The sequence below is a fragment of the Anas platyrhynchos genome, chromosome 3 (assembly GCF_047663525.1).
Source record: "Anas platyrhynchos isolate ZD024472 breed Pekin duck chromosome 3, IASCAAS_PekinDuck_T2T, whole genome shotgun sequence".
Taxonomy (NCBI): Eukaryota; Metazoa; Chordata; class Aves; order Anseriformes; family Anatidae; genus Anas; species Anas platyrhynchos.
The window spans coordinates 44,690,689-44,708,787 of NC_092589.1; the positions used below are offsets into that span (position 1 = coordinate 44,690,689).

General features: G+C 44.9%; 1 protein-coding gene across 1 annotated transcript; it reads left to right on the forward strand.

Moving 5' to 3' along the window:
- Nucleotides 1–43: 43 nt before the first annotated feature.
- On the forward strand, nucleotides 44–17,905 carry URB2 (URB2 ribosome biogenesis homolog). Its single transcript, XM_027454175.3, has 9 exons — nucleotides 44–236; nucleotides 1,358–1,534; nucleotides 3,471–6,855; nucleotides 7,916–8,076; nucleotides 9,353–9,463; nucleotides 10,393–10,635; nucleotides 11,385–11,475; nucleotides 12,821–12,960; nucleotides 17,184–17,905. The coding sequence occupies exons 1-9, from the start codon at nucleotides 111–113 to the stop codon at nucleotides 17,379–17,381; spliced, it is 4,632 nt and encodes a 1,543-aa protein (XP_027309976.3). The 5' UTR covers nucleotides 44–110; the 3' UTR covers nucleotides 17,382–17,905.
- The last annotated feature ends 194 nt before the right edge of the window (nucleotides 17,906–18,099 follow it).

An 18,099-nucleotide genomic window follows, 5' to 3' on the forward strand; every position in this document is an offset into this window, starting at 1 on the left:
TGGGCGCCGCCTCCCGGGGAGGGACCGGGGGGGAGGCAGCGAGGGACGGGACGGGACGGGGCGAGGGAGCCGGGGAGGGACCGCGAGGAGGAGGAGGAGGGAGCGGTGAAATGGCGGCCGTGTACTCCGGCGTGCACCTGAAGCTGAAGAGCGGCCGCACGCCGTGGGGGGAGAAGGTGAAGCTCGCCCGCTTCGCCTGGGTGTCGCAGCAGTGCGTGCTGCCCAACAAGGAGCAGGTAGGGCTGCCCGGCTGAAAGGGGGAACCGCCGCCTCCTCCTCCTCCTCCTCCTCCAGGAGCAGCTCCCGGCACCCAGCTGGCCGCCACGGGGGGTGGGTGCCGGGTGGCAGCGCGCAGGCAGCTGCTGGTGCTGCGGGGCAATGCCCCGGCGGGGCTTATCGGCAGGAAGGTTTGCGATAAGGCACGGGGGGGAGCCCCTCGGGCAGCACGTGTGTGGTGCCTCGTGGATCCGGGGGAAGCCGCTGCCTGCAGGGCTGCCCTGGGGGATGTGCCCTGTGAGCCCCTGCATAGCCTGCCGCTGGGTCGGAGCTGGGTGAGAGCAGAGCTTCAGGGTGCCAGAGCTGACCGGAGCTCTGCGTGCTGCCAGCAGCTCCAGACCTCTCCCCTCAGCTCTCTGGTTTGCACCCTAAAGGTCGGTGTTTCCCTTAAACAAGGGCGTCTTGTGCTGCGCCTCCAGCCCGGTGGTCTTGTGGGAACCCAAGGTTTGCACCGTCTGACACCAGTGTTTGGCATTCCCGTCCTTTAAGCTACTTAGATAATACGTGTAGCCACACACCCTATTTTGAAATCAACAATACAAATCAGTAGCCTTCAACCTTTTTCATTTTGCACCTCTAAATTCCCAGGCCTGGATTTCTATATGGTAAATCTGAACCTGCCCAAAGGAAGATACAAGAGGCACACCAAGTGTCAGAAAGCAAAGGTCATCTCAGATTTCTTTAAGGTCTCCTCCAACCTGAGCCCTTCTGTGACTCTATTCCATGATTTCAAGCCTTTGATTCAAAAGATCGCCCTTGCTCATTGATAACAACAATCATTAATAACAACAATCAGACTTGCAGCCTCTGCTGAAGAAGCTGATGCAAGGCCATTAGGATGTTGGCTCCTGGAAGCTGTCTTCAGAAGGTTCAGGGGAGCACGGGGCCAACGCTGGATTAAGAATTAAAGGTTTTAGGAATTTAGGCCTTGACTGAAACCTTCAAAAGTGAAGTTTTCTGCTTATTCAGTGCCTGTTTTACTCAGATATAAAGCAGCTCTCATGGCCCAAGTGCTGCGGTTGTGAAAAGGTACTGCTTTTGTCATGTTTTCACTTTTTTTTTCCTTCTCTTTTGTTAACAGGTATTACTTGATTGGGTAAGCCATACATTGGTTTCATACTACAATAAGAAGCTTGATCTGGAGGATGAAATTGTTGAGAAGCTCTGGGCGTATCTAGATGATGTTATCCGCAGTAGAAGACTACAGAATCTATTAAAGAGTGGGAAGACGATCACTCTCAGCTTTTCAATTGCACAGGTAACTAAAACTATGGGTATTTTGTAATATGTTGAATAGCAGTGCCTGTCTTCTACAATATGTGACCTTTCCTTGCAGTGTAGGGTGTTGTATGAAATAAATAATAATAAAGCTGATGGTTTTTAGGACCTTTACTACAAACTTTCGTATTTCTGTTCTGCAATACAGTTTGTGTTTGTGCAGAACTAAGACTGAAAATGGCAGAGCATTCTAATAGTAACCTCCAAGTTAATCTGCCCCTCTGTCTTTAACTTCTCCAAACTCTCCGAGAAGGAACTGGTTTAAGTATTTCAATAGGTAAGCAAAGGCTCATTGACGTATGTTATTATTGTATGTTAATAACTGTTTATATTATTATTCTGCCTGGGAAGGAGAGATTTTTCCCTGAACGTGAGGCTCATCAGTGTGTTTGGCATGAGTACTTATGCAGAGTGACATGCTCTTCAGCAGGCCCTGTCTAGGAACTTGCAACTTTTTATGATAATTCTGAACGAAATGCCTTTTTGATTTCCCCTTCTCCTCTGAGCTAAGAACCCTCTCTCTCCCCAGCAGACCAACTTTGTGCACTGCCACATCCACATCTGTGCTTCTCTGGGCTCCTTCTTTATGTGTGTGGGAGATCAAAAAGGGCTTTAACCCATACTCATTGGTACACATCTTGCACATGTTGGGTTTCTGGCACAGTTCTCCCCAGTTTCTGTTCATCTGAAGAACCCTGCATGAATCTGGGTACATGTTATTGTGCTGTACTGGAAATAAGAGTCACGTTCCCAGATGAAAGGCTGGCTGTGAAGCAGGAGACCAGGGAGCAGGAGACTTTTTTTTTTTTTTTTGTCAGCTGAAACCCTGTTCTGTCTCACAGCTTTCCCATTTAAAGTATTATGTTGCTCACTAAGTTAAACCAATTTAGTAGTGACATCAAATCATTATTGATCTTAATCATCATTATTCTAGTCTCAGATGAAAATAGATGGGGGGACTTCAGTTACAATTGAACTTTGTTCAAAATTGAACCCGATAGTTTTATTCAGCTGCGTGATTACAGAGATGATAAAATTAATGGATGCCTGTGTTGGCAGTCAAAATGGCTGGAAAAAATGACCTTTTCAGTTGTGCTCTGGTTGGAAGGAAACAGGAGAAGACTGTCTACCTGCAGAAATTGAGTTGCAAACTACAGAAAATTGGTTTGATGAGAGGGGCTGTGCTCCAGAGAAGTTACAGTGCAAGTGTGCAAATTTAAACATGTCTGTCTGATTGGGTAGTAGGCTGGAGTAGCTTAAAGACAAAACTATTTGGAGATGAGAAAAGGGAGCAGATAAAAAGGAAATTAAAGGAGAAAAGTGTAGGGAAATCAACACAAAGTTTGAGAAGAGGAAGGGACATGAAAGTTCGATTAAACTTCAGTTCTTTAGAACTGTGAATCTCTCAAAGAAGAGAGAGGACGCTCATCTTCCAGGTATCAGTATAGGAAACTTTGGGTTTTATTAGAAGGGAACAATGGTATTTAGTCATAGACATGCTTGCTTATGGTAGACTTCTTGGATCAAAAGTTGGAATTTTTTTCTTTGTTTTAATTTGTTCGGAACACAATCTGGGGGACCTTGCAAGAAGGGAGGGAATTTTCTCTCTCCTCCCTTTCTGCAAGATTATTTATTAGGATCAAATATGTCCAGTTTGGCGTGTTGTTGGTAATGCTCATACTGAACGAGTGGTTCCGCATACATCCTGTTTAGCAAACAAATGAGGGGACACAGTTTTGGACAGAGGAGTTTCTAGTTTGAGATGTATAATATGAGAGGCCCAGCAGCAACTGTTAGCAGGTCCCTGGTGCTTCCTGCTTGCAGCCAGAGTTCCTAGAAGATGACATCGGTTCGTTATAGTGAGCTTTGTCTTTGTGTACAAAATCAACTTTTTTTTCTTTTCTTTCAACCTTCAGGTCATCAATGAAAGGTTATCAGAGGCCTGTTCCCAAAAAACACAGCAAAACATTGGCACGGTGCTGAGTTGCTCCAGTGGCATTCTTTCTACTCCCTCGCTCTCCATCATTTACACAGCAAAGTGTGAGCTCTTGGTTGATCTCCTCAGCAAGCTCACTGAGCTGGCGTGTCAGCAGCTGGCTTCTGATGACGCTGTGGACTCCCAGTTGTTCAGCATCCTCCACCTCACCTTTGCTCAGTACCTCCTGATCCAGAGGCAGCAAACCAACCCAAATCGGGTGTTTGGGCAAGTGGCAAGTCACTTGCTCCAGCCAAGCCTGCTCCTGAGGCACCTGCTGACCACGAGGAGCTGGACGCAGGCCGATGACAGCCACGTGCGTCAGCACTTAAGCAGGGAAATCCGAAATCAAGTGGAAACGCTGCTGCGGGCTGGGTTATTCCAGCCTGAGCTCTTCTCATCCTACAAGGAGGAGCTGCTGCCGGAACGGGAGCCCCAGGAGAAGAAGAAAGGAGCTCTGAAAAGCCTCTTGCTACCAGTAAACACCGTGCAGACCAAGCTGGCCAGTGGCTTTTGTGAACCTGCCATCCATGGAGCGGTGGTGGCTGGTTCAGTGTCCCTGCTGTATAAACTCTTTCTGGACTCCTACTGCAAAGCAGAAAACCACCTGGTGTGCTTCCACATGCTCAGCAGGCTGTATGGCTGCCTCAGGCTCTCGGGCCTGCAGCAAGGAGTGAGAGAGGATGCGCTGACCCCTGCGGACTGGAGCACGGAGCTGCTTGCTTTGGAGCAGCTTCTGAGCTTGGTGCTGAGCAGCGATATCTACAACGTTGCCAGCGACCGCATCCGACACAAGGAGGTGCAGTTTGGGTTTTACCGCGAGCTGGCGCAGATGTTGTTGAGTCACTCCCAAGCTTCCATCCCGGCTTGGTTCAGGTGTCTCAAGCTCTTGATATCCTTAAACCACCTCATAATAGAGCCAGACCTGGTTGACTTGGTGGCCTCTGCTTGGGTGGATGCCAAGGTCGCTGAGCTACGTACGAAGAAGCCCCAGGAGGCTCTCCTTCATGCCGTGTTTCAGACGTACTCCAAGCTGCGGCAGTTTCCACGGCTCTTTGAAGAGGTGCTGACAGTCATCTGCTGGCCCGCTGTCGATGAACTGAGGCTGCCCGTCTTGTCTGCTGGCTTGACAGTAAAGCTTCGTGAGTGCCTCCTTGAGCTGCCGCCCAACCAGGTTCTGGACATTGTGGGTCTCTTAGTGGAGAAGTGCCAGATCCTGGTTCCTGCTGTTGAAGGGTCTGCCGACATGGCCTTGAAGCTGATGTCAGTGAGCTCGGTGCTGCACGCTTTTCTCTTCAACATGGGGAGCCTAGATGATATCACTCCTGCCCCTGTGGTCCTTCGCACCCAGAGTCTGCTGGCCAAGATGCAGGAGGGAGTAATTCAGCCGCTGATAGAGCTGCTGCAGGCTCCTGGGAGAGAGGAAGAGGAGCCAGACCTTTGGCTAAGAAAGGCCAGTGACTCTGCTCTCCTCCTCATTTACACCTGGATTGAGGTAGATGCTTTGTTTGCTATTAGCTGCACCAAATATGAGTCTCCATTGCCTGAAAATGCCGGTGCTGCTGCTATGTCTGCTGCAAAGCCCTGGGATGTTTCAGCTTTCTTCCCTGGGGTGGAAGAGCAGTGTTGGGAGAGCGTCGTGGAACTTGCAAGTAGTTTTGCCTCCACTGGTAAATACTGCTTAGAGCTGCTCACGCTTCAGAAAATGAAGATGATTTTAATGCAGGCTCAAGGTGATGTACAGGCCTTGCAGTGTGCTGCAGCTTTCATCCTGGACGCTGGCAGAGCCGCCATGAACAGGGAAGCATCCCAACCATGGGATGGAGATATCAGCACAATAAATGAGCTTACTTACCCCACAGCACACTGGCACCTCGTCATCTCCAACCTGACTATCCTGTTGCCATATATTTCCCTGAAAGATGTACAGTACATTGCAGATGTGCTTCTGGAGGCGTTAGTATTGACCAGAGCTCAGGAAGCTGCTGCAGACCAGGAGCCTTCTATCAGCATCGGAAAGATCTGTCTCAGTTTCATGCACAGTCCCTTTCTCCCAGAAATGAAGGTCCTGCATTGTGCTTTTGTGACCAGACTTATTCATCAGTTCACTCGGGTGCTGCCCTCTGCTGCTAGGGATTCAGTAGGTCTGCCACTTCAGCAGCTGTCTGCAGGTAATATCTCCTGGCATGAAGAAATCCTGGCTCCTTCCAAACCTTTTGGTGTGGTAGAAGCACCACCAGGAAACAATCAGCTGAAGGAGGAGCTCAGTTTGTTGTGGAAAACCCTGGAGAAAGTTGCCCAGTGTATCTTACAGTTGACAAAAACTGGTTCCCCTGTCATCCTGAAGGAAAGCCAGCTAGAAAGCTGCCTGGGCTTGCTAGAAATTACTTCTCTTCTGAAGCTGGACAGCCTTTTTCCCTCTGACTGTAACCGGTGTTTTCTGGTGCTGCTGTCCCTGGTAGCCAATACCAGGGCCAGCGCCTCCTGCAGCAAGCAGTTATCTCTGAAATTTTTACGTACCTGCTTCCACCTCCTGAGGTGCCTGCAAGCTGGCAGGAATGCCAACTCTGTTTTTAAGGTTTTTCATGCCAGCGATGTTCTGGAAGCCGTCATAACCTCCCAGCTTACAGTTAGCAAATTCTTCAGTGATACTTTGACTGATCCTCTCTGGGCAGAGTATCTCCAGGAAGTCCAAGCCTCTTTGGAGCACTTTCTCCACATGATTGTTGAAAGAAGGCAAAGTACGAGGCTTAACTTGGAAAAATTCATGTCTTTCCTAGTGAGCTGCAAGCCAGGTGTTGGTGCGGCCAAAAGCATATGCTGTAAAAGCTGGAATCCTGCAGCTGAGCAGTTACTGCTCGTGTCATTCACCACTCTGTGTCATGTCCTCACGCTCTACCTTCAGCAGCAGCCAGAGAAGAAGCTGCAGTCTACAGACATACTGTCTGCTTTGCTGGAGCCAGTAGTCCAGCAGATGGGAAGAACTGTTGAACACGGTGTTCAGAGTAACACCCAAAACCAGCCTTTGCCTGTAGCATTTATACCATCTGTCACCACTCTTCTCAAGGCAGATCTGAGCCATGCTGTCACAAAAGGCTGGCAGAAGAATCCCGAGGAGCCCAGTGGGTTTCTGGAGCCGTCCCGTGTTGAACTGTACCAGAAGTTTTACTCTCAGATACTGAGAGAGCTGCCCTCTGCAGGAGGCCACTTGCAGTTCCTTCAGTTTGCGTTGCGGTTCCTGACTGTCTTCTGCTCGGTGCCGGAGCTGTGTCCTGGGAAAGAAACTGCAGTCACTGTTGTTTTCGCTATAAACAAGCTTCTTGCTGGTATGAAAACTTATTTTCTTCACTTCCTTTGCTAATTTTGCAGGATAGAGGCAAGTTTAAAAAACAAAAACAAACAAACAAAAAAAAAACCAACAAACTTTTGCAAAATATACAGCTTTTTAAAAAATCTGCTTGTGTTAAATCAGTAAGCTATCCTTTTTTTTTTTTTTTAAAATACATAACAAGAAAATTTTCAAGGAGGCAGTGTTGTGGTACCTGGGCCACAGCAGCCATCTAATCTGGTAAGGATCTTCTGGACATTGTAGACGTGAATGGCTTCTGCATCTCACAGTTCCTTATTGTGTGTTGCACTGAAGAGAAGGATAACTTTAGCTTGTTTATTTTAGAAATCTTCAAACAGTACTGGCTTACTGGCAGAAATACTGGATTTTAAGGTTGCTGAACACCGGTAATTCTGATAAAATCAGGGGGAGTTTGGCAAATCAGACCCTTTATCCCCATCAAATAAAGAGCTGGGGCTAGAAATGGCAGGAAAATCTGTTCTTGCTCTGTGAGGGCAGGGGTTTCACACCAGGACTAGGGACCATGAGGAGGTGTCAATTGCTGTAATCGTTCTGCTGACTTCTCTCTTTTTTTTCTGCTGACTTCTCTCTCTCATCCTGTGCCTAACTTTACTGAACATTGGTGAAGTGTTCTAGCCTGGAGGGATAATTAATCACTGTAAAAGCTATAAGAATCTTTAATAAATGTGTAAAGCATTAAGTAATTTGAAATACAGATTCCTGGTGAAGAAGGCTCTTTCAGCATTGACGCAAATCCAGTGGATACTTGTAGAATTAAGAAGCCTTTCCATGCTGCCGAGGGCTTTTTATTGGTATGATGACTGCTCTGTAAACTCCAGGATAGTAAATTCCGGAAAATGGTAATGCATTGCACTTGTGTGTGTGTGAGAAGGGAATTCATGGGGTTCTCTGTGCCTTCAGGTGGTGAAAAAGCACTCACAGAGCTGTTTAAAGGTTTGATTTCCCCTGTTCTAACCTGTGGAGGTCCCTGTCTTGGCGGATTGGTTGAGCCATGCTTGTGTCTCTTGAATGTGCAGGTCCTGCAATCACAATCCAGGTGATGAAAAGCATAGAGCCGGAGCTGACGGAGGTGCTTGCCCAGCTGCTGGGAAGCTGCTCTGCCGAGGAGTTTTATGCCATCATGAGGCTGGTGCTGCAGGGGCTTGAGGTGAAGACCATTTGGCAACAGAAGGCTAAAGTAAGGAATGAGCTCAGTTTATTCTCAAGTTCTTTCTTCAGTTTTCTCTAACTTGAAGAAATGTGTTAGCTGAATGACATCTGGTTAAAGATTTTTTCCTCTTTCTGCTTTATGGTTGAGTCAAGTCTACATGATTAAGGGCTTGGTAAGTGGGTTGTGTGGCGTTCTGGACATAAACTGAGAGAGGTGGAAGGGTCATGGAAATTTCGTGGAAAATCTTTCCGTCTAGTTTAAGGACTCAATAGCCTTAATTCCTCGTATTGTCAGCAGAAATTGTCTGTGATGCTATATGCAATGCTGAATCTTTTTTTATTAACTTGCTGATCAGAGCTGTAGCACAGCAGACACTGGCAGTCAGTGAGGTTAACCACTGTTTGTCTATGGCTCTTCTTAACAGGGCTAAAAGCATGCCATTCTTAAATATGTTAGTAGTTTTAAATAAAACCAAAACTGTGCTCATGCTTTCAGCATTTGTCTCTGTAATGACTTTTACTCTGTAATAACAAGATACTGCTCAGTAGCTTTTTAAATACTTTGCCTTTCTCCAGAGAAGCTTAGGCAATACTGGTAATACACAGAACACTTGAGGTTAAAAAGCCAGCTGCTCCCTTCATAGAAGGCCCAGTGACCTGAGATCAAAACTGGGATTAAAATCAGGGTTTATCTGATTCAGTCGTACTTGTCAGAAATAGATGTGACTATGCCACCTTGATTCTTGATACCTGTTTTTTCAAAGTGTATCTGGAATTCCTGTGTATGCCTCTAAGTCCAGCCACCATAAGCATTGGAATATGTATGTGTGCACTCTGGGGTCGATACACACTGATAAGACCTATTTGTTTTGGCTTGTACTATGTTTCTTTAATCAGTCTGGCTTAATGGTCAGAATTACTTTTTTAAACAAAACCAAACCCACCTTGCTGCTGAGTGCAGCATTCTTAGTGTACCAGTATCCCTGTACTCCCCCTGCTTCCCTCTCTTGTGTAGTGGCAGTTAAAAAAGACTTTCCTTTCTTAAAAAACACTTCAAACCTTTTTGACTCTAAAATAAATGCAGTGTCAGGACATTTGGGCCAGTGCTGCCCTCAGCACGCCGAATTTCATTGAGCTGCTGATTACATCACGATTTCTAAAGAGATGTGTTGGTAGGAGGACTTCCATGTATCAAGGCTCTGGTAATGCTCAAAACTGTCACTGCCCTTGAAAGGGCTCTTCTGTACTTGAGAGGAGCCCGTGCGTCTTGTACCTGTGACTGATTGTCAATCTGCTTTCTGCAGGAAGTATTGTCAGCTATTATGCTAATCAAATTGGTGCTCAGCTGCCCATTAAGTGGAGACAAAGAGAAAGCTTTCTGGTTTGCCAGCCCGCAGATAATCACAGCTTTAGCTGTAAGTATCTATTTATTGTAACTTCATTACCTATCCCTTTTATTTGTTGGAGTCTGTAGTGATTGCATCTGTAACTCGCACGGAGGAATACGGGAGGAAAACAACTGTGAATGCTAGACAAACCCCTATCAGATGCATCAGCACTATGGCACTGTCTCGTGTAGATCTTTCCTCTCCTTCTTGAAGTGAGTCTCCCCCTGTGGGTGCAATGTGTAGGTCAGACATTTCTTATCAGTAATTTTTGGGGGCTGAACTGTGTAATCTGGAGTTTGGGAGAGGCTTGTTAGGCTGCAGATACGTCTGGGTCTCCTGTCCTCCTCCTTCCTGTCCAAAAGAGAAGGAAACCATCAGCCATGTGTTACAGCAGAAAGTAATGGCAGCAAAACAAAGAAAAAAACTGCTTGTATTAAAAAATCACTGACTTCAGAATAGGAAACTTAATTTGCAGTAACCAAATCCAGTTTTTGTGTCCTTGATTGTCCAGCATGCAAACCTAGTGATGCAGGTTTTTCTTCTGTCTTGGTGATGGTGTCTCTAGACCAGGATTTGTCAGATCCTGGCTCTGCAGTACCAGAAAATTGAGTTTGTAATTTCTGCCCTTTTTGTTAGATTGGCATGCTTGGGCAAGAGAGAACTGGACTGGTACACTTGTGGGGAGGTGCGGGTTGCTGTAGCCTTTCCACCTTGTCAGGGGGCTGGGGAACAGTTACAGTTCCACACTCAGAGCAGTGCCTGCTTGAAACGCATCACGTGCATCCTCTGCCCAGGGTGCAGTTATACCAAAACTACTGAAATGAAGGAGTCTCCCTGCAGCCCGGCTTGCACCAGTCTTGTCCTGTTGACTCAAGTCAGAGCATTATAGTGCCTGGTGTTTGAATGCTTGCAATGGGTGGCTAATGCACTCCCTCTCTGTGTCCTGTCCTTGGTAGATGCAAACCAAAGAGGCCTGCCAGGACCAGTCACTGACTGCCACCATAGTTGTGCCTATTCTGGAGACTGCAGCAGCTCTGCTAAGACAAGGAGAAAGAGTTCTCCTGAATCCGCACCACGTAGCATTGGCATTCAACATTCTCCTCACCATCCCTCTGGATCATCTGAAGACCGAAGACTATGGCAGTGTCTTTCTGGGAGTCCATGAAGTGCTGTTCTCTGTCGTGCAGTGCCATCCAAAGGTATATCTCTGGGGTGGTAGGAGAAGGGGAAAAAGGTCAAAAGAACCAAGACAGAAGCTGGTGATGAGAAACTTTTAAAGAGTGGTTTTGATGTAATTTCCATTTGTAGTATGTAAGTGCTTTGTACAACCTGTTCTTTAAAAGCTTCAAAATCACCTCATGTCACTTGCTCTCCTCCTTTGTTTTAGGCCTGCTTTGTTAGTCTTTGGCAGCAGATTGCTTATAAACCTGATGCTAGATTAAAATGAAACGTCCCATGCAGTCTGACTTCTGGAAGCAAAAATAGCGCAGGGTCCAGCAAATCAGTCTCATGGGAGACCAAGATTTTTTCAGGCCTTTGAAAACGGGGCTTAGGCATGTTAGAAGTTGGTGACCTTCAGACTTTGTACCATCTGGGTGTTCTTGTCAGCCTTCTGGCATGGGAAGGTGAAAGCATGCCAGGGCTTGCACAGGGGCAAGGGTGTTCATGCAAAGAAGAGGCAGATAGGGGTGAAAGCAAAAGGGAAATATGACGTTTACTTGTTACTTATATTTAAATACACTCAGGAGTGTAGTTTTCCAGGATTCTCATGTGCTAGGTTCTGTACAGATGCAGAATGAAAAGATAGTCTGTGCTCCTGACACCTGTGTAAGCTTTATAGTCTCCTTCACAGGAATTGATTTCTCCCTGACTATGGGGTAGTGTGCATCTGCCCTCTCCACTGCCTTTACTACGTAATCTCAGGTGTTTTTATTTCACGTCTTTGCAGGTGATGTTGAAAGCTGCACCATCTTTTCTGAACAGTTTTCATCGCTTGGTTGCTTCTGTCATGCATGAAGGACGGCAGAGAGGAGACAGAGGTACCATATCTTTTCCATTTTCACACTGTATATACACATAATAATTTTGTGTGTTCTGCAAGAGGAGTTGCAGAAGAAGGCAGTCTGACACCAAAAGGAAAGTCCTTGAAACCTAGCTGTGGCATGGAAACCGTCAGTCCCAAATTTACATGTCCTGCATGTAAATTTGAGGATGAGCTTTGTAGCATCCTCATGTAGCATCTTGGACTTCAAAAGATAACTTGGCCTCCTTTGGAGTAGCATCCAGACAACACTGCTTTTGGGGGAGTAAGGTATTCTTCGCTAACTGGCTTGCAAGTGGTCAGGAATCAGTAAGGCTTCCTGTGTCCAATTTCAGCTCTTCCTATCAACTTTTGCTCCTGAAAGTAGTGTAGACATTTATAGCAGGGTGGCTGTGAGCTCTGCTGATACATGTTAGCACACCTGAGTGATAACCCCAAATTGGTCGTGCTGAATGGAGTTTCTGGAGCTTCTTGAGACTGAAACCATTTACTTCAGGCCTGAATATTCACTAGTCTATGCTAAGCATAAAGCCAAGGCATTACATAGCTTTAGTATATATTGGAATTAGATGATAGATCTGTGTGGTCAAGGATTTCAAGTTACTGGCTTAAGTATCTCAAAAAAAAAAAAAAAAAAAAAGGACTCTACTGGAAGTTATTAGAGAATTTGCATTCTGTAATGTGTTTATGTGAGACAATAGTCACAGAAAATGTATCATTACATGACGTCCTCAAAATAAAAATCACGCTGTTTATCTTGGCAGAATTGTTTTATTTGCATAAAAAATAACACGAAAATGACTTCTAGATTTCCCTTCTTGTTTGTGTTGATTCTCCTCATTCACTGCCTACTGAAAGAGTGAATTCAAGTGCTCTCTCCAGTGATGTGGCTTCTACTCTTGTACTGCACATAGTAAATGCCATTAGAAAGCTTTTTTACTATGCTGTTTCTAAGAGACGTCTTCTGATATTCTGTCAGGTAGAGAATACGATTTTCCAGTTTCCTTGGTTTCACCTCCACAGTGCTAGCTGGGACTGAATTATGGCAGGGACCATAGCTGCTGCTTTCACTTCTCAGCATGTCTAACAAATACTTCTAGCATTGCAGTGTGTATGAAGTTGGAATTAGTGTGCTCTTACAAACTAGCCATTGTAAGAGATGTGTATGGTGTGTTGTGAGCATGGGAGGGGGTCTCTCAGCTGTGGCTTGATAAGAAAATAAGATAAAATGGGCAAGCAGATGTTGGCTTTGTGTAGTTAAAGAATCATGGAAGATTGCCTAATTTTTTTAAGTAGTATTTTAAAGCCTCAAATACCAGACTGCAACTTGCTCTCTGTTTTAGGCAACACAGAAGACTTTGAAGTTATACTGAAGTGTGCACACCTAGTGGAACGGATGTATAGTCACATTGCTGCAAAAACAGAGGAATTCACTGTGTTTTCTGCTTTCATTGTGGCTCAGTACGTGACCGAATTGCAGAAGGTAATACATTCTCATCGGCTTTAAAAGCGCCATGGTATTGGCATGTGCCTCATGGGGATACCGTTTTGGTCCAAATCCCTGAGAATCCACTTATTTACAGAACTTTTGCTTTTTCTATCATGTTTTGAGTCTTGGTTTTTTCTTCATGTGGTAGTTCAGGTTCTTCTCCCAGGTAGTGTCAGTTGTCCAGGCCTGTCTCTTAGAGCCCTATCTAGGCAAAGTAATGAAGGAAAATCCTTCATGAAACTCTCTTTTAGTCTGAGTTAAATGAATGAGTGAAAGGAAAAAAGTTACCAAGCTGGGGAATTGTTAGCTCTTCAGTAATTCTCCTTCCACACCAAAGGTATCATTAGTATCCTTACTGAAAACAGCTATTCCTGCTATTATTGATGCCAGAGCCTGTCAGCAGCCTCTCACATCCAGGCTTAAATTCAACTTGTCATTCTCTCCAACCTAATGGTTTAAATTTCACAAGGATTTGAATGCTGCCTGCATTGTCAGCACCTGCAAACTGATTATTTGTGGCTCAGGCCTGGACATGGGCCAAAAATAGAGAAATTAATTGTAGTCTTCTTTAGGCCTTCCACAAAAATATCCTAACTGGTTCTATGTTTCTAAAGGATTATGTTAAGCAGTGTAAGTAATGAAAACTGAAGCTTAAACTCAGCTGCCTTCTCTGTTGCCTGCCTGGCTTTTTTCAGAGGTTTGGGAGTAAAACAATAGGATATGTCAGTTACTTACTGTTCCTGGTGAGTTGGTTATTAAAATGGAAGGGACCTAAAAAATAGGGTCCGACTGCCTGACCCTTCAGGTTTAACCAAAAGTTAAAGCATATTATTAAGGGCATTACCTGAATGCCTCTTGAAAATTGACAGGCATGCGGCATCAGCCACTCAATAAAAAGTCTGCTCCAGTGTAAAGCCTATTCCTAATACCTAGTCTGAAGCTCACCTGAAAGCTGTTTGAATATCCAGTTTGAACCTCACCTTCTTCTGTAAGTTGGTTTTGCCATAAAACAAAATATGGTCCAAGGACCTGCACTGGAGAACTAGTTTTTAAGAATAAAATAGCAAGATGGGTGCCATCAGATCCCAGTGGATATGATTAGTAAGTAACAGCTGTCTCTACCAACTAACAGCAAACAAGCACAAGCTTTCTTAGGTGTTGTGGGTTTTTGGAAAATGGATTTTCCAAGTTACAGTCTGAATGCATATTCCAAGTTACAGTCTGGTTGTAATTCCTCTCTGTCAAGTGACCTGGAAGGAGAATGATTTCAAAGGGAGCCCTGAACAGCCAGCCACAAGCCTATGAGCAAATTAAACCAGGCAATTCATGCAGTAGCCCTTGAGCCAGTCTGGACAGGACAAGATGTAAAAAATGTGCTTTGCACCATAGCCAAGGAGCATGACCCTACCTGGAGCCTCTGGCAGACAGCACCTGGAGAGAACAGAAGAAAATACCCATAATGGAAGGGACTCCCAAGGTCCATTCCTTGGCTCCACCCAGAACTACCTAAAAATTAAACCATATGTCTGAGAGCATTGTCCCAATGCTTCTTGAACTCCAGCAGGCTGGGTGCCATGACTACTGTCCTGGTAGCCTGTTTCAGTGCCACAGTATATTCAGAAGTCCAGCAAAACTAGGGATAAATTAAGGCTACTGCTTTATATAACTTGCTCTGAACTTCTCTGAAGTCTGTTCGTCACTGAATATGGAGCCTTTCCTCAAATGGGGCCTGGCTTAAATTATCAAATGACCTTTTGAGTTACGTTGACTTTTTCAAGTCAGAAGGAGACTTATTCAGTGTTAAGACTGAGTACAAAGTCTCACAAGATTTTAGGAAAATTTTGTGTAATGCTTTCGCTGATAAATGGAAAATGATGGATGATAGTTGAAACCGCAGATAGGTAATGTATGCGTGGAGCATTTGAGTGTGGAAAGGTGAATTTGTGTAGTGAGCTGTGAGAAGCTGTAACAAAGGGGTGTTTTCTGTCTCTGACAGAATAGATGGATCACAAGTAGGTGGTGATTTATTTCACCATTAGCCTGGTGAGAGTTGGTGGGTATCAGAGGAAGGAGAGGACTCAGTGTGTTGGTCCTAAAGGGGCATATACATATCATACATATCTTTTATGTTGCTCTGCAGATGGAGAGAGAAACTCTAGCCATTTATTTCATCCGAGTCCAGATCAGTGACTTTCTGCCTATGGTCCAAAGACCTTGGGTGTCTGTGAAATATCACTGAGAAAAACATGCTGTTGATAAATTTAAATCTTCACGTAGGCATCTGCACACTTACTGGATCCCTTTTTAAGGGTCTGCAGACTAAAACCATTGGCCTAAACAGTTATTTGCTCCTAATGCAGTTGTGTAATAGTTCCCTCAGTGCGTCCTTTTTATACCAGGAAATAAATATACTTGCAAATTGTTTTGTGATAACCTAGAAAGATTTCTTGCTGAAGTGGGTGGCATCTCTAGCTTCCTTCATACTCTTGACAGCGCTCTTTCCTTGTTGTGTATGAGCTGTTGCTTGGTTCAGCAGTAGTGAAATATCTCTTCGCACACTTAATGTCGCACATCAAGAGCTCTGTAATGCTTGACAAATTGTTTGTGCTAACTATATAGACCATAAAACACTTAGAAGCATAATTAAGTGCCAGCTAGTAGTGGCAGCTGTTTAAATCTTTGCTTTTGCTTCCCATGGTGTTATTGGCGGGTGTTTATAGGAAACTGCACTGCAAAGCAGGAATGGCCCAAATAAGGCACGGGTGCAGGCTGGTTTGCAATGTGAAGGATGTAATTCCATTAACTGTAGCTCTGAGGTATCTGCTCATCCCAAGTGGGCCATCTATTCCATATCGTCAATAGCTGTGTCTCCCTCACCTTATTCCCTGCAATCCCTTCTCTGCTCTGTGGAGGGAGAAGCAAGCCCAGTGCATTCGCTGGGAGCTGTGATGCTCAGCTGTTCTGTTCCTTTAGTGCATGGCAGGGTGAAATAACATCTTTTACAAACCTGCTAATAGATCGGCTGACAAACTTTTGGTCAAGCAAACTCTTCAGGGTCAGAGATCAAAAGAAAGGCTTATGTGCTTTAATGCCTGTTATATGTTCTTCCAAGTTATGTTAGCAGCCCTAATAAAATATATTCTCTCTTTTGTGTTTAGGGCAGAAGGAGAGCAGGAGCTTGTCACAGTGATTAGGAGTGCACTTCATTAGGGGAAAGTTTATTAGTTGCCTGAGGAAGAAAGAACTCTGAATTTTAATGGCAGCCTTTTATGTAATTTTCATCAGGCCTGGAGTGCAGAGGCTTAGGTCTGGAGGCATAAAGCTAATTTTGGGATTCAGCAAAGATAAGATGTGGTTCTGCAGCAAAAATAATGTGATTATGCCAGAGGCCAGCACTGCCTAAGGCAGTGAAGCATTTAGCAAGTGATTTGTGTGCACAGGACAAATTCCAGTTTATGTGGAGCACCAGAGGACTCCAGGGTTGTCCACCACCTCCAGTGGCCTGGTTAACTAGCCTGGTTAGTGGCTGGTTAGCAGGCTGTGGGGTTGGGCAGGGGTAATGGCAGGAGCAGGGCTCTGAGTCTGGCGTCTTTGTTTGTATTCCCAGTTCTGCCGTCAGCTTTCTGCGTGACTTCAGGTGAGGTACTTGATTTCCAATGTCAGATCAAGGAAATGCACATCTCCTGAGCTTTCAGAAAGCTTCTTTCACTAAACCTTACACGTTCAAATCCTCAGACACAAATTGTTAGATAAATATCAAGTTGTTAAGTGATTGATTACCCAGTGTGAACAATAGACTAGCTTCAAGTCGGTGCTTGTTTGAAACCACGATTTCAGAGCATACAGCTAACGATACGTACGGAATCTATAGAAATGTGTAATCCAGGGCAAATATTTTAGTTACAGTTTTCCTGCTGAGGACTTTTCACTTGGTTCTAAAGATGATCAGTGTCTTTGTCTTTGCAGCAGTGTGTGTAGTAGCACTCACATGCACTTTATTGCAAGGAACATGCTTGTTCTGCAAAATATATTTGCAAAAATCAGGAAAATGCTAGACAAGATGGCATGCTGGATTTTATCTAATGGATTATTCCAGGTGGTCTCATGCATTCAATAACATGTTGTCAGCACTTTTAATGTACACTGGCCGTGGAAAGGGTGTTTTCATGCTTTTTTTTTTTGTCTTCAAGTTTAATGCAGTTTTGTTCTTCCTGTAGGTGACTTTGCACCCAGCTGTGAAGAAGCATCTCACAGAAGGGATATATCACATCCTTGACCTTTGCATTGAGCGGGATGTCAAGTTCTTAAATGCGTCGCTACCAGCAGGTGTAAGGGAGGTCTTTAAGGATCTGTACAATGATTACAACCGCTACCACAAAGCAAAAAAGCAGGGGGAGGAAAAATATACTGCGTGATGAATTCTGCCTGGTGCTGCATGGTCAGCTATGAGTTGATCCAGCAGTGCTCAGAAGACCCTCAGTTCTGTTTGCTTTGGGATGACGAGTAAGATCAAATCTGAAGAGGGTCCTTTAAGCATGGGTTGCGTGTTTTCTGTACAACCAACCTTCATAATGGGGAAAAGGGGATCAGGGAGGAAGTGTCCTGCTCCGTGCCACTAATGGCAGAACTGCTGCACCTGTGCAGCCCCCAAGCGAACTTTCTGGGAGCTTGCTGCAGTCTTGGCAGCAGATGCTGGGTTTCAGGCTTTGGCACATCACGGTGCTTTCTGTGGAAGCAATAACCTAGTGTAAAAGCCTCTGAGGGTTGTAACTCACTTACATGGGAAGCAGAATTAAAGCAATTAGATGCATATTTTTATATGGTGTTACTTCGTATCTGTTACTGAGGAACTATCACACAGCTGTGTGGTAGGCTACTGTCACAATACCATGGAAATATAGTAAAAAATAAATAAATAAATAAAAAATGAAAACTCTTATATTTTTACTTGGTTGTTTTTGCTGCTGAGTCCAATCCTGAGCAACCCGACCTGACCTATTGAGTTTCCTTCTCGACTGACTTATCTTGCGATCCTCCTGATAATCAGAAAGACTGATTACTTAAAGCTCTGGTCGATTTACTGTCATTAAGCAATTACACTTGGTTATCTGAACTCTGCTAGCTCTCACATTG